General features: G+C 38.5%; 2 protein-coding genes across 2 annotated transcripts in view; one reads left to right on the top strand and one right to left on the bottom strand. All coding sequences in view use genetic code 11, as the record gives it.

Annotated features, from left to right (window-relative positions):
* Positions 1-3,173: 3,173 nt before the first annotated feature.
* EGR_04428 (hypothetical protein) lies at positions 3,174-4,427 on the top strand (the record flags this gene model as incomplete). Its single annotated transcript, XM_024493677.1, has 2 exons — positions 3,174-3,422; positions 3,948-4,427. The coding sequence occupies 2 exons, from the start codon at positions 3,174-3,176 to the stop codon at positions 4,425-4,427; spliced, it is 729 nt and encodes a 242-aa protein (XP_024351998.1).
* Positions 4,428-7,521: 3,094 nt separating this feature from the next.
* The window catches only part of EGR_04429 (Excitatory amino acid transporter 2), a gene marked incomplete at both ends in the record, with an annotated part of 7,830 nt that continues 1,600 nt past the window's right edge, over positions 7,522-13,751 (bottom strand). The window contains 8 exons of the mRNA XM_024493678.1: positions 7,522-7,765; positions 8,352-8,486; positions 8,935-9,102; positions 10,045-10,305; positions 10,921-11,047; positions 11,358-11,433; positions 11,614-11,719; positions 12,924-13,137. Of these exons, the coding sequence (XP_024351999.1) occupies positions 7,522-7,765; positions 8,352-8,486; positions 8,935-9,102; positions 10,045-10,305; positions 10,921-11,047; positions 11,358-11,433; positions 11,614-11,719; positions 12,924-13,137 (1,331 nt within the window). The remainder of the gene's footprint in view (positions 7,766-8,351; positions 8,487-8,934; positions 9,103-10,044; positions 10,306-10,920; positions 11,048-11,357; positions 11,434-11,613; positions 11,720-12,923; positions 13,138-13,751) is intronic.

Genomic DNA, 13,751 nt, shown 5'->3' on the forward strand with positions numbered 1-13,751 from the left:
GGGGGTAGCTCAGCGGGCGCTGCCACCAGTGGGGAGCGAGACTCCTCGGTCTCCGCTTCCCGATTCCTAGCGTTCCTAGACAAGCCCAGTTGGTTTACTTTGGACATCTTTATTAAAGACGACAAGATGTATAGGGAAAATACAATATTCAAGAAGGAGGGGAGCCGCAGTCACTACGTAAGGGAGAGGGCGATCCATTTACCAGGTTCGAATTTCCTGCTTGCCTCCTCCCTGAAAGGCACATTAAAACAACATAAGTATTACACTATAACAGAACTTTTCTAGCTGGTTCACGGCTAGTGTCACTTCCCTTGCTAGTACCTTTCCTGCAGAACACGGGATGGGGGTAGTTGCCAAAGGTAGACATCATTTTCAGCACTTCTGTTCGAAGTCGTCACCAATTCTCCCATTCGTAGCATATATACATCTTCCGCCCCGCTAAGATTTATCACCCAGCAGTAGAAACCCGGATAGATGTCCTTTGGGAAGGGGTTTGCTTTCCGCTGCCAACCGATGTGACACCCCGAGATTTACTTAAAGATGGAAGTAGGCATAGTACTGGGGCAGAAGATCTATTCGACACAGAGAAGGGACTGTGGCTACTGACATGGCCCGAAGGCCAGCCCACCCGATGAAGGCACAGAGACCAAGACACGAGGAGGCCTTTTACCGAACCTGAGTGGTCAAAAGCCAACGTATTACAGGACCACACACTAGCTCTAGCTTAGTGACGAAAAGGTTGCTTCCCGGAAACTTTGAAAACGTTTGCTGAAGGGTTCTAGAATTCCATGCTGACAAATAGAGCAGAATAAACCAAAAAATTTGCTTTTTCGAAAAGCGATGTTGTTGAAAAGTGTTTTGAATAGCTGTTTTTCGCTTTTCTCACTTACTTAGCTACCCATCAACAAAGGAATTTTAAGCTACATTTGCTTTAATTGCCCTCACTTTACAGTAGAATGCAAAGTGCATTTTAAATACACGCTTTCTGAATTTGGATTAGGGTGTATAACGTCTTGTTTAATTGGCCTTAATGCATTCTTGGTTTACTTTTGCCATTCGTTTAAGTGACCTAATGACCTTAATTCTATAGTAATTGAGGAATTTTGTAACTAGTGTGTGTCTGACTTGTTCGGTAATTGGGCTGCGCTTGGCTTTCATACTGCTCTACCTACTGGAACGTGTCTACTCTTCGTATCTTTGATTACACTAAACCGTTACTTAGCACATTTGTTACTAGGTTCTTTTCTCAGCATTTAAGTTGTTGCTGTGTAGGGTATTTGGCGCCCAGAGTACTCTTGTGGTTTTATCATATTTTATTGAAGAATTGCTTGCACACCACATTACCAACTTCAATGTATGAAGTCAATATTCACACAACACTTTTTCTTTTAGGCCTTTGATGCTATCGCTGGGTGCTAGCTTCGCAGTTGGTCTGCTTTGGGGAATAACAAATGTTCTTCTAAAGTATACAAGACCTTTATTAGTATGTAAATTAACGCCAATCAATCGTTTCGAGGTCCCCATAGTCCTTCTTTTGAATCAAATGGGCTCTCTCTTATATTACGTGAATTTAAGGGATGCAAGTAGGGACGCATTTTCTTCTTGCTTCTAGGCTTTACGAATCATGTATCGTTGAGCAACACTTTCAGTCTCGTGGTCTCTGCTTTAACCGCCCACGTTGTTTTCTGTGAAAAGCTTGATTTAAAAGGTGATTTTCATCTCTCGTCCTCGAAAACGGAAGGCTTTTTCGTGTAATCTAAAATGCTAAGTGGAAACGCGATGAACTATTCCTCAGTCACGATGAACCGAATTCGCTGTAAAGGATTCGACAGTGTATCATTTCTATTTTTTAGGTTTTCTCGGGATCACATTGGTTTCAATCGGCATAATTTTCTGTCAGACTGGCTCTTCATGATGTGATTTTTTGTTAATTTTCATCCTTAAGGGTAACTATGACATGTCTCTGATTATCAATTCTTTAATTAAGCCACCTTTATGTAATCTAACTAGATTTTCTGGAGTGATTAATTTTCTAAACGAGGTTTTTGGAGGGGTGCATTCAAGTATTTTAATGCTAATGGCGTTTATCGAGCTACGCATCAACGAGTTTTTACAGGGTATCTTTAAGAGATACTTAACATAAATGCATCGGTTTAAGTAGTATCCTAGTTGAATTTTTGGGTATCGCAGCGGATTGTGGCACTTGCTGCGTTACCTCGGGTAGCTGAGATCGGTTGAACTGGTGCCCTACAGCCAGCGTTTGCCTAGGAATAAAGAATACGGATTTGACTGAATTACTGTTTTCTTTCATATTGACTGTTATGCGATCTGCTGAAACGTCTTTGGTTAGAAAGTAAGGTAATCGCGCCATCCCTTTTAGTACTGTAGCGGACGTCTCCGATGCATGCTTAATTATAGTGGCATTTAGCTAGATTGTTCATCTCTGCAAAGAACTGCACTGATTGCCTAGTTTAAAGGTCTCAACATGGTGTCAAATTTTGTGGCACGTCAACCAATTAATTTAAAGTCAAGCATTGATTTTTAGAATCGCAAACAAGGTTTGCTAATCATTAGGTGATAACATGGGACGACAGTAGAATGTCTGTAACCGAAAGGTCTTCGGGACGCCTTTACCAATTCAGTGCATATGAGTCAAATGAGACGAAACGTCGAATGCGATCACTTCATAGCAAGGCGTGGAGCAACGAGGAGACCATGGAACCTCAAATTCCCCCTGAAAACAAGACATGGAGGGACAAGTTTGCTGCATTTCAGCAAAGTGTTACTTGCCGTTTTGCAGCCCCTCGTGTTACAACTACTGTCGCACACCCATTTTTCAGTCTAGTTCTAATGAGTGGCTCTATTCTCACGGGTCTGTTTCCGCTGAGCTTGATCGGTCGAGCAGTAAGAAGAAGCATCAGAAGAATCCATAGTAGCTTTTCCGTACGATCTTCAAGGACTTTTCGTGAATATGGGATTCAAACGGAGGGTGATGCCATTGGAGGAGCCACGGCGAAACAGGAATGTCACCGTGATGAACGCGCATTCTGTCAATGTCAATCAAATTATTGAAAAATCCACGCCCTATTGGTCATATGATTCCCGTTTTTTAAATTTATTGACCGTGACCAGTGTTCATTTTGTGGTTTCGGGAATTTAGGACAACGAAGAAGATGGTAGAGGTGGCACAGTTTTACATCAGCAATTCAAACTCCATTGAGGGTCCTGGGGAGGAGGAGAAATATAAGGAGGCAAAGGGCAAAAGGCGAGGAAAGTCAGCTGGAAGAGAGATTCCTGCTGTTGGATTTGCTCCTGATCCCACAGCCGAACGCGATCTCGACAATGCCAGTCCTGCGACTATTGACTTTTGCGGAAAATTCAAGTGTCACTACTGCATCTTCGTCTACTTAGCGTCTAATGAAGTGAGTCACTTAAGTCCCCATTTGGATGATGAAGTGGAATAACGTCGAAACTTATGAAATCTTCCTTCAGTCTATTTTTCGATATGAACCAGTTGATTATTAACACGCAAGGTCAGGAAATCAAGTACTACTCCTTTTTCGTTACTAGTGCCAAAGCTTTTTGTTAAAGATGGATCAGTCTTATTTTTCCTCAAAGTATGCTATCCGAACCTCATTACACAAAACTGACTAATGATGGGCATATATAGACCTCAAACGCGGATTAGTCGTTGGCAGCCTAAAAGTATGCTTAGTCATCATTCTTGTTGTATCATCTACAAATCACCTTGCAGTAGCATGCAAGAAGATTTTGGGAATAAAGGTTGCGCAATTCCAACAAGGTGAATTCAGGAGTTTTTTTTACCTATTTTACTAGCAGCATTTTAGTCCCAATTCAATTTTTTTGTAAAATCGATACCATCATAAAGATGTGCATGAAACGGTGCAAATCTTATTCAAAAAATTGATTTTATTTACTAAATGCAGGTAGACGACGAGCTGTATCCGTTCTTCCGCTCCGAATGCGCCGAAATGGTAAAAAACGCGGAGATCTGTGACCTGGCACGGTGTCGCTTATTGAGGTCTGAAGAGGTGCAAGGATCGCTGAAGGATCGTCGGTTGAAGGCTCTTGAGGCACAAACCCAGTGCTCCGTAAAGCTGGGCAAACTGCACGGGCGAAGATCTATCATCAAGGGTCTGCCGCGGCGGCGTCTCACCATCGCAGGGCCCTCCTTCAATCACATTTGTCATGCGGTACAGATGATGGAACACATGTTTCCGCGCCTTATGCAATATGCTATATTCCCCTATCGCTTTCCTGTTGAGAGCGATCTACTAAAATTCCAATCAAACCGTACCTTTGACCATCACTCACACGAGGCCGCTCTCCGATTGCCTGGTGCTTCCAGTCTGACTTCACAAGTCGACGACCATAGCAACTGGCGCAAGTTCATTTGCCCAAAATGAGTAAAATGTTAGACTACCTTCTCGTTTCCGTTACCGCTAAGGCAAAACTGTAGTGCTTCCGATTTTAAAATCACACTTGTGTCTAGATAGATGATTCTCCTTTCATTTTATCATTAGAATGAAGAAACCCTTTCCCCATGTCTTTGGTGAAACTTCCGCCGCTTTAATAGATGGAACGTTTCCCGTATTTCTGATTTTCTTCGCGCATTGTTGGATTTATATTTACTGGACCATTTTCTTTACCAATTTCCTTTCAATGATTTCCAAATGATGACAAATACAACTTTATTCGGTTGCTTTGCTTCAACACCCTAAAGGGGATCAAATGTCACCCCAGCATCAGTGGGAGACTACATGTTGTAACTAAAGCTGGAAGAAAAGGTTATGCCAAACCGCATGCAGATTAACTTGCTGTGTAGAACTTCGCAAAGGGTAACTGCAAGTTTGCAAGGAAACGGTGCGAAATTGAGTTTTGTTCTGGTTATGTCGGTATTATTTCCATTGCAATGGAGAACTTAGTCTAAGTGTGACTTGTTAAACCTCCTGCTGCCTTTGCACTCCAGTGTGAGTTCACCAATGTAAAAATATATTTCAAAAATAGTTCACATCATAACCAATCAATGAAAACTCCACTACTTTTCTTTGTTTGGTTATATTCGTATTCTTAATCGCGTTCATATTTGTAGAATGCTAAACACATTTCTCCTCATACAGTTCCTGTAGGGAGTTTTCTAAAGCTAGCACAATATCATTTTACTGTGATTTTCAAGAACATTGTGACAATTGGTCATCCCTGTGTGCGATTTTAAAAGTAACAATAAGTTTTGCGGGTCTTTTAAATTGGCACTAGTTGAAAGACAAACGTGCTTGCACGGGGTTGATTTCCCATAGATTTGCCTAATATTTATGATATTCACTTTGTTAGTTAATGAGCATCCTCATCCAAGACCTTAACCTTGTGCTTCCCTCAGTTATTGAAGTCGGACTTTAGGTCAATAGCGCTTTATTAACAAATTAATCTTTACAAGTCATAAAGGTAGAAGAAAAAAACAAGAGAAGTTAGGCATTCCAACTTTCCACTTTGCAATCTCCGACGTAAATTTAAAGTGCGGTCTGTTGTTAGTTATGCAGAGCCGCAAGTTGAACTCAGCCTGGAGGTTTAGATTGGTCAATTTGATGAGCAACAACTTATCAGATAAGTGGGTCCTTTAATGTCATAACAGACATTTGATGGAAGTGTTGTTTAGTTTTACTTTGATAAGATCCATCTAAAAGATTAAACAGGTTAAACTAAATCTGTTTATAAATAAGTTTGCAAGTGAGTCATTACTTCCGATTTTATGATTTATCCAATAATAATTTAGTAAATTTTAGAAGCGATAAATAGCCAAATATCCACACCTTAGCTTCCCCTATCTTATTATTACAGTAGGAACACTGGAAGCTGATACAGAGATTGGCATAATCTCCTGGTCCTTTTAAAAAATTTCACACCGTTTAGCGCGGAAAAAATGATGTGTTCTAGGAGGCAAACTTTCTGTCTTTTCCTTTTTTTGAGGCTAGTGGCTGTCATGACAGGTCGACACTACTTGGGTTCTTCCTTTTCCTGTTTACCAATTGCTTTATTGTGGTATGACACTCACGCCCCCTAATGGGTATCAATGTTTACTCAAATAACAATTACTTGAGCCCATGTAGGCAATTATGCGTCATTTTTTGCAGCGCCCTGAGACTTCCCTGAAGACAGAAGGAAGCATAATACTTGGGCAGAATATGTATATTCGACATAGAGAAGGTGCTAGGGCTACTGGTTTGACCCGGAGGCCAGCTCACTCGGCGAGGTACTATGGCCAAGTCCAAGAGTGGCTCTTTACCATACCGACCCTTAAACAAACAACCAACGTATTACAGTAGGCATAAAACCTAAGAATCAACCAAGACAAACAAGAAGTACATTAATTTCTTTATTCTTTAAGGAGTTATAAAAACTTATGCAAATCTCGTAGGATATTAAGAAACATTATAGTAATCAAGTATTCTGTCCGCGGATCTAAAATCTGACTACCTAGAACTTTGACAAGTTCTTGAAGGATAAAGCACTTTTGGAGTAGTTTTAATTATGAATGAATTAACTTTAAAGAAAATAACTCACGTAAACAATCATTGCTAATTCCCTTTAGCATTACAAATTGATATTAGGGAAGTTTACCGCATATTGCCCACTTGATTGTAAGTACATCTTTTCCCTGTTTCCTGAGAATTTTTCATTGCATTAGTAAGAGCTGCTTAAAATCCAACCAATTTTTGCCACAATTTTATAGAAGCATAAATGTAAAATAATTACTCAACCACTATGTTCCGAAGTTCCAATCTTTAGAATTAATGAGTCGAAGTTTCGTAGTCATTTGTGGACGATCGAGCCTATCCATTGGTAATTCTGTTAGAATTATAATGCCATTTGGGCCTGGGTTATGTTACCTGCCTGCGCTTTCTTTTCCAAAGACCAATTCGGTTTCTACTTCACAGAAAGTGCAGTATTTTCCCTCACTTAATAAAAGAACCCCTCTAAAGTATCATACCCATCATCACAACTTATTTTGAGTGCTGATAGAAAGGTTATTCTCCTCTTAGTTACTATGCCTTTTTTAAATCACTTAGTCAATGTTGAGTCATAATAAATTAATATCACCATTGATTGTGATCTAATAGGCCTTCATTACGAATAGGTAATATAATGTAGCTAGCCAGAGAGGGCTTGTTTAAACCGCTCGTTGATGAAGTGAAATTGAAAGACTATAATCGTTTGAATTATACACAAGATGCAAGCCAAATTAAAGCTCCCAATAAGTCCAACAATCTCGATGAAGAGTTCAACGTGCATTCTTTTAAGACTTACCCAGTTAAGATTTAAATAAGTGAAACTAGTGTTAAACATAATTGAAATGAAGTGAAGTAGGCAAAAGTAGAATGACCCCTCGAAATTTTGCTGGAATATCTTTGAAAATCAATGCTTGTTTTTTTCTTTATTAGCAAATAATAATCAAGATCGGTGATCAAGTGTTTTGATGTGACACGTGAAACTGAAGACTATGAATTACTCTCTCTGTGTCAAAGCGGCTTCCACAAGTTCCATCGAGATGTCTTGGTGGTTACTGTCCTCGCCCTCGCACTCGTCGCCACTGTCCTCCTGATTGCTGCTCCACTTTGTATGTGGCACTGTAACGCTGACACTGTTGAGACGCTTCGGCGGCACTCGAAGCTGCTCACGACAGAGGTGAGCCACTATGCCAGCGCCAAACGCATCGCCCATCACGTTGATGGAGGTACGAATTCGATCCCTAAGTGCAAGGCATAATGCTCTATTTACCTACTTGTAAGTAAAAACATCACACTGGTTCAGCGATAAAATTTGATGTAAATATCATTTATAGCTGCCCCTTATCATTCGCATATCATCTTTTCATAGCATCCTAGAAATATTTCTGCCTTCTTTTTTCCATTGATAAATTGTATTCTTTCTTTCACTGGTGAATGGAAAAGCGTGTTTTTAAGGGCAAGTATTATTTGATAAAACACCTCTTCCTGAATTCCAGATAAGCATCATTTGGTTCTTTTTACTTGGTATGTCTAAAATGAACCGTTGCAGTTCTTTGCTATAGCCTCTAAATCCCTGAATCGGTATGATATTTGCAATAAGGCATTTTTAGCAATCGTTCATTTCCGGAAAAGACAACGACTTTTTTGAATATTCACTTATTGGGTTGACACTTAATACTTATTATTACTGAAGACTGTTTGAATAATACCAAATACTGTTTTAGTACCAGATGTGCTTACTGATCCCTATCCAACACCAAATTGTGACATTTGCGTGATATTAAGTTCACGATCATTTTGAAAGATCCCAAAATGAAGCAAACTAACAGCATCCAGTCAACAGCAAAGATGAGTGCAATATCGTTGATTGGAAGACCAACGGAAGTGAGCACCATCACCATGGTAACCAGACCGGCGCTCGGCACTGCAGCAGCTCCAATGGCAGCTAATGTGGCAGTTATGCTAGAAGGCGATAATACAAAATTGTTGTTTCTGTATGCTTAACTAATCGTAACTGAGGTTTTAGTGTCAAATATTTGCCATAAATCCATAGTTCGGACGTTAATTCTTAGAAGTGTCCTCATGAAAAATTAAGTAAGCATAATCTGAATCTCGAGACTGTAAGTTCAATAAATAAGTAATTAATAAATTTTTGCATTCAGTTGAGTTGAGTTCTTAAAGCTTGCAAACATCCAAAAGCTCAAAAACACCAAACCGTTGTTTAAATGCTGTTGTTTGTTCGGCCATCTCACGAATTTAAAGCAGTTGCTAATTTATGCAATACTGTGTTGTTAAATTTGTACGATTTCGATCATGCTTGATACCGCTAGCTCTCCGTGAATTAAAAGTTTAATGGGCATTTTAAAGCGTGGTTTGAAAAACCAGCGCAAGCACAGGCCTACGAGCATACCTAATAGTAACGAGCTGACCGACGGAGAGAGCATACTCATTGATCTGGGCGATGAAGATGCAAGCAACGGCTTCGTAGAGAGCGGTACCATCCATGTTGACTGTAGCACCGATCGGGAGAACAAAGCGAGTCACTCGGGCATCAATGCCCAAATTTCCTTCTAGACATCTAAAAGGAACACATAAATGCAAAAATCTAGATACGTTGCACCGAAAATTTGTTCAACTACCTGTTTATTTTGCGGAGTGCTTGTAATAAGTTGCCGGAAGTGAACTGGCAACAGCCACCACGCCTTGCACATAAACAATCGCAAATGGTATAATGTGTATATTTTGTGACAAGGCCGGTAATTAAATGGAAATTCTTTTAATGGGAAAAAGACAAGAGGATTTCTTTAAATGCTTGCTCCAGACATTTTCCTCGCTCTAAAAGAAAGCTTTAATCCTCTATAAATACGATAAAATTTATTTTCTTCGATATTAAGAATGAGAAAAATTGCTAGCTAAATTGAAAAATGGTGTGATAGTTGCTTGGGTTTCATTTACAACGTACAAAGCCGAAAACCAACAAAATTGCATAAGTATTTATAACACTTTTTAAATAATGTAAAATGAGAATGACTCGTGATTAAATTACAAGAAAAGTCATGAATTATGGTGTTAAAAAGAAAAGAATTGTTTAGGAACTGAATCCTTTCTGATCCTAGACTCTACAATTGTTTAAAGACTCATTGTTCCTCTTGTTTATGATTTATTATACAGTTTGTAGGAGCAAGTTAGCTTTTTGGAGAATAGAGAACGATGTTTGATTGCGCTCATATCTGCGTCCAATTTTGATGAGTGTTGGAACAATTCCTGTTGTTATGGTATGAGCCATTACCACTCAGTGAGTAAGCAAGTATGCTAAGTCCCATTGATACGCATGGTCATTTGTGTGCTGTGTATAGTTTTTCCTGCATTAATCTTCAGCGTCAAAAGTAAATTAGTGCTACTTAGGAGCAGAGACAGTTTGACGTTCTATTTTAATGTAAATAAGCCATGGAGAAGGAAAACTGTTTTTGGGCCATCACGATAATAGCCGTGTTAACCACTAGCAGTGATGAAGACTCACTTGAATGTGACGGGCAGGGTAGCCGAGCTAGATCCAGTTCCAAGAGCCATAAAGAAGGCCTGGAAGAGCCCTTGCATATAGAGGAGGGGATTTTTGTGACAGATGATAAAGTACATCAGCATGAGCGTGAGAAAGAGATGAACTGCTAGACCAGTAATAACTGTCAGCATGTAGAGACCCAAGCCGGTGACTGTGCTCATTAGATCATCTATGGCAATTATCTGACCAATAATGAGGAAAATGATGCCAATTGGAGCATACCTGTATTGGAAAGGAACAAAAAAGTCATGTTTTGATAAACAAACATCGCGTATAATGTAAAACTAGTTGTTCGGCGGAATTCTGTTTTATTAGGCAGCAACATAAAGGACTTCAATTGGTAGTAAACAGTAGATTTGATAGCTTAAAAGATATCATCTGTCAATAAAGCTAAATTTATTTAAGTCGATTCTCATGATAAAATCCTATCTGAGTGAAAGTAAGATAGAACCCTAGTATATATTTCCAAAAACAGAACTTTTTTAGTTTTAAGGATAATCGGATCAATTTATGGAAACACTGCGCTGTTTTTAATGAATGATTTTAAAGTAAATCACAGTCGCATCAGATCAAAATAATACTGAGCAAACAAACCAAAATGTTAAGTTATATTCCTGTGTATTTTATTTTCAGTTGTACAAAAAAAGTTTATCGCGAAAACGGTTTTAAGCTAATCAATTGTCACATTGTGAAATGATGAAATCAACCACTTCTAGTAATTTTCCTTAAAACTATGAAGCACTTGATTTTAATCTAATGCAAGTATCGTTGATTTTGGATCCCAACAACTTCTCAATGTACTGGATATCATCCTATAAACTTGTACACTCGGCTTACCACATAATAATACGAACAAGACGCATAACGATTTCATTCATGATAATGAAGAAATCCAGCATGAGACGACCCTGCTTTCCCATACTGGCGATGCCAAGGCCAAAAGCTACTGAGAAGGTGACCAAGCCTACAATATTCACATCATTGCGCTGTTATTTAATGAATTCCTCCTTTTGACATTTGTAGATTTGTAAGTGCTTAGATGAGCGAAAGTAGTTCTATACTTCTTGAAAAGTAATAGCATTCAACTTTTACTTAAAGTGTTCTTAAAATTGTCTAATTCGCTATTTTTCACATAAAATTTCCAACTGCTGAAACTGATCATCTCTATAATAAAAGAATATGTTAATTTTAAGAGTTTTTGAAACCCTTAATTTTGTTCATGCAGACAATTTTAAACTCTAGTACTGAGTTGAATAAATAAGGCGCTGACTCACCGAGGACGTTAGTGTTGTCGATAAAAGTTGCCGTTGCAATTTCCTCCACAAATTCTTTGATTACTGTTGTGTTGCCCTTAAAAAGTGCTTGGAACTAATTTTTTAGTGATTAGATTAAATTGTACAATGTTTACTTCATTACTTATTTCATTTAGGAAAAAAGGAATTAAAAATGACGCAATCAACGCGTGCTCATTTGATGGATATTATTACGAGTTAATGGCTAATTCGGTGATAAGAGGTGAGAAAAGTTAACTTTGCAGACACTTGCCTCTTGAATTTTCGCCTGTATGGTAACGTTCTTCATTTGGCTAGAGATTTGCTTCGTACAGGCTTGAATGATATTCTCCGGAAACATATTTCTATAATGAATTAACAGGTGAATGGGAGCGTCCATGCAACCGCTTAGCGAAATCATCAATAATGAACTGAGATTTTTTCATTAGACCAAAAAGGTAGTTTGAGCGCAGCTTAATTAGGTGAAATCAACGATATTCGATAAATAAAGGATTGAATATTTTACACTGCTCTGTGAAACGATGATCACCTTCGGCTAATACGTTCTAAAAGTGGAAACTTACTTTCAAAATGGATGTATTTATCTCGTATACAGTACGATTCCTAAACTTTGATTTCTTCAGCAAATAAAAATACCCACAATGTGTAGAAATACACTAAATTTCAAACTCATATTCATTCTTCTGTGGACAATTACTGGAATCGGATTTAAGTAGGGCAGTATGGTAAGTGTCTGCGTGACGGCTCAGCCATAGTTATCTTCCCAAATTTTTACACTTTACAGTTCTTTTATAGCCGGTTTTCGCACTTATGATTGCTATAGTAAGAGCGAATCTTTGCCACGAAGCTTTGATAAACTTTGATCATAACCACTTCGGTAAAGTACATTTTAAGCAGATACATACAAACCTTTTGATAATGTTTAATTCAAAAAGTTTATTCATTGTAACCATTTTATCACTATCACCGTTCCAGTTTAAGTATCTTGGTCAATTAAGTGGCCAATTCCATAACCGTAGCGCAAATTCTCCCTAATTTGAAGTATATAAACAAATTAAATGTTGCTTTGCAAATAGTTAATCTATGCTCTTGTATATTGTTTCCTTGGATTTTAATTAGCTATATACTGCATTAATTTTTAACCATTCACATGATTCTGTTCTAAAATTAGATGGAAACCACGTTTTCATTCGCAAACATTTTACAAAGTGAATGTTATTTCGTTTCGGTGATCTTTTGCATAGAACCCTTAGTTACTCGCAAAATTTTGTTTGCGATTCCAGACATTCTTATTCTGTTTTGGAGATAATGCCGAAAGACATCAAATGCCGCATAATGAACTAAATGGTTTTTAGCGTTCATTATTCATCAAAAGGGCTAAAAGGGAAAGGCTACACTTTCAAAGGTTAAACCAATCCTCCTTCAAACATAGCTTCTACTCTAACCGAAGAGGTCATTTGGCTACATTTATACTTCATAAATTGTGACTCATTTGGTAACAACAGTGTGAAAACATCTTTTAGTCTATCGCAGTAATTGTCGAATTACCTAAAGAGGTCAAGGAAAGCATCCAGTGTGTGAGGGCTGGTTTTTGAGGATGTGGTGGAAGCGACGTGGCTCTCCTTGATAGCTGGATTTCCCGGATGAATGGCAACCACAAGAACAATGCCCAAAATGACCGCCATCAGAGTGGTAGTAAAGTAGTATATCAACGCGTAGGTACCAATTTTGCCACATGATCTCGTGTCCAAATTCGCTAGACCTAAAACCCACAAGTATGGTAGCTGTAACTGTCGGGAAAGTTAAGTTTATGTAGGGTCGGAAAGTGTTCAAAATTACTAGGAATTATTGTCAATGGTAATTTATTAAGACTTAGATTAGCGTGCGAGATCAGGTAACCTTTAGTCCACATAAATTATTATTATAACCCACCAAAGCCATCTTTTTAGTACCACTAAAGTGTTAAAAATACATCTCCTTCTTCGTCATTAATTAAAAAACTGGTTTATCGAACACTACATTTTCTGATCTGTACACTTAACTACAAGCATTTGTTTAATACTAATGTAGATAAATGCATGCATTTTCACAGTCTATGGAAAACTACCTAAATATAAGATTAACTTAAATTTAGAAAACCGTTGCAAAAGCTTATTTATGGTAGAACCATAGCCTGGAATTCGAAAACACTTTTTGTCTCGAAGCGACAAGAGCGTACACTTATTTTTACCAGAAAAATTTAGTGTGTGGTCCTGTAATACGTTGGCTTTTGACCACTCAGGTTCGGTAAAAGGCCTCCTCGTGTCTTGGTCTCTGTGCCTTCATCGGGTGGGCTGGCCTTCGGGCCATGTCAGTAGCCACAGTCCCTTCTCTGTG

This window comes from Echinococcus granulosus, assembly GCF_000524195.1.
Source record: "Echinococcus granulosus chromosome Unknown EG_S00027, whole genome shotgun sequence".
NCBI classification, from domain to species: Eukaryota; Metazoa; Platyhelminthes; class Cestoda; order Cyclophyllidea; family Taeniidae; genus Echinococcus; species Echinococcus granulosus.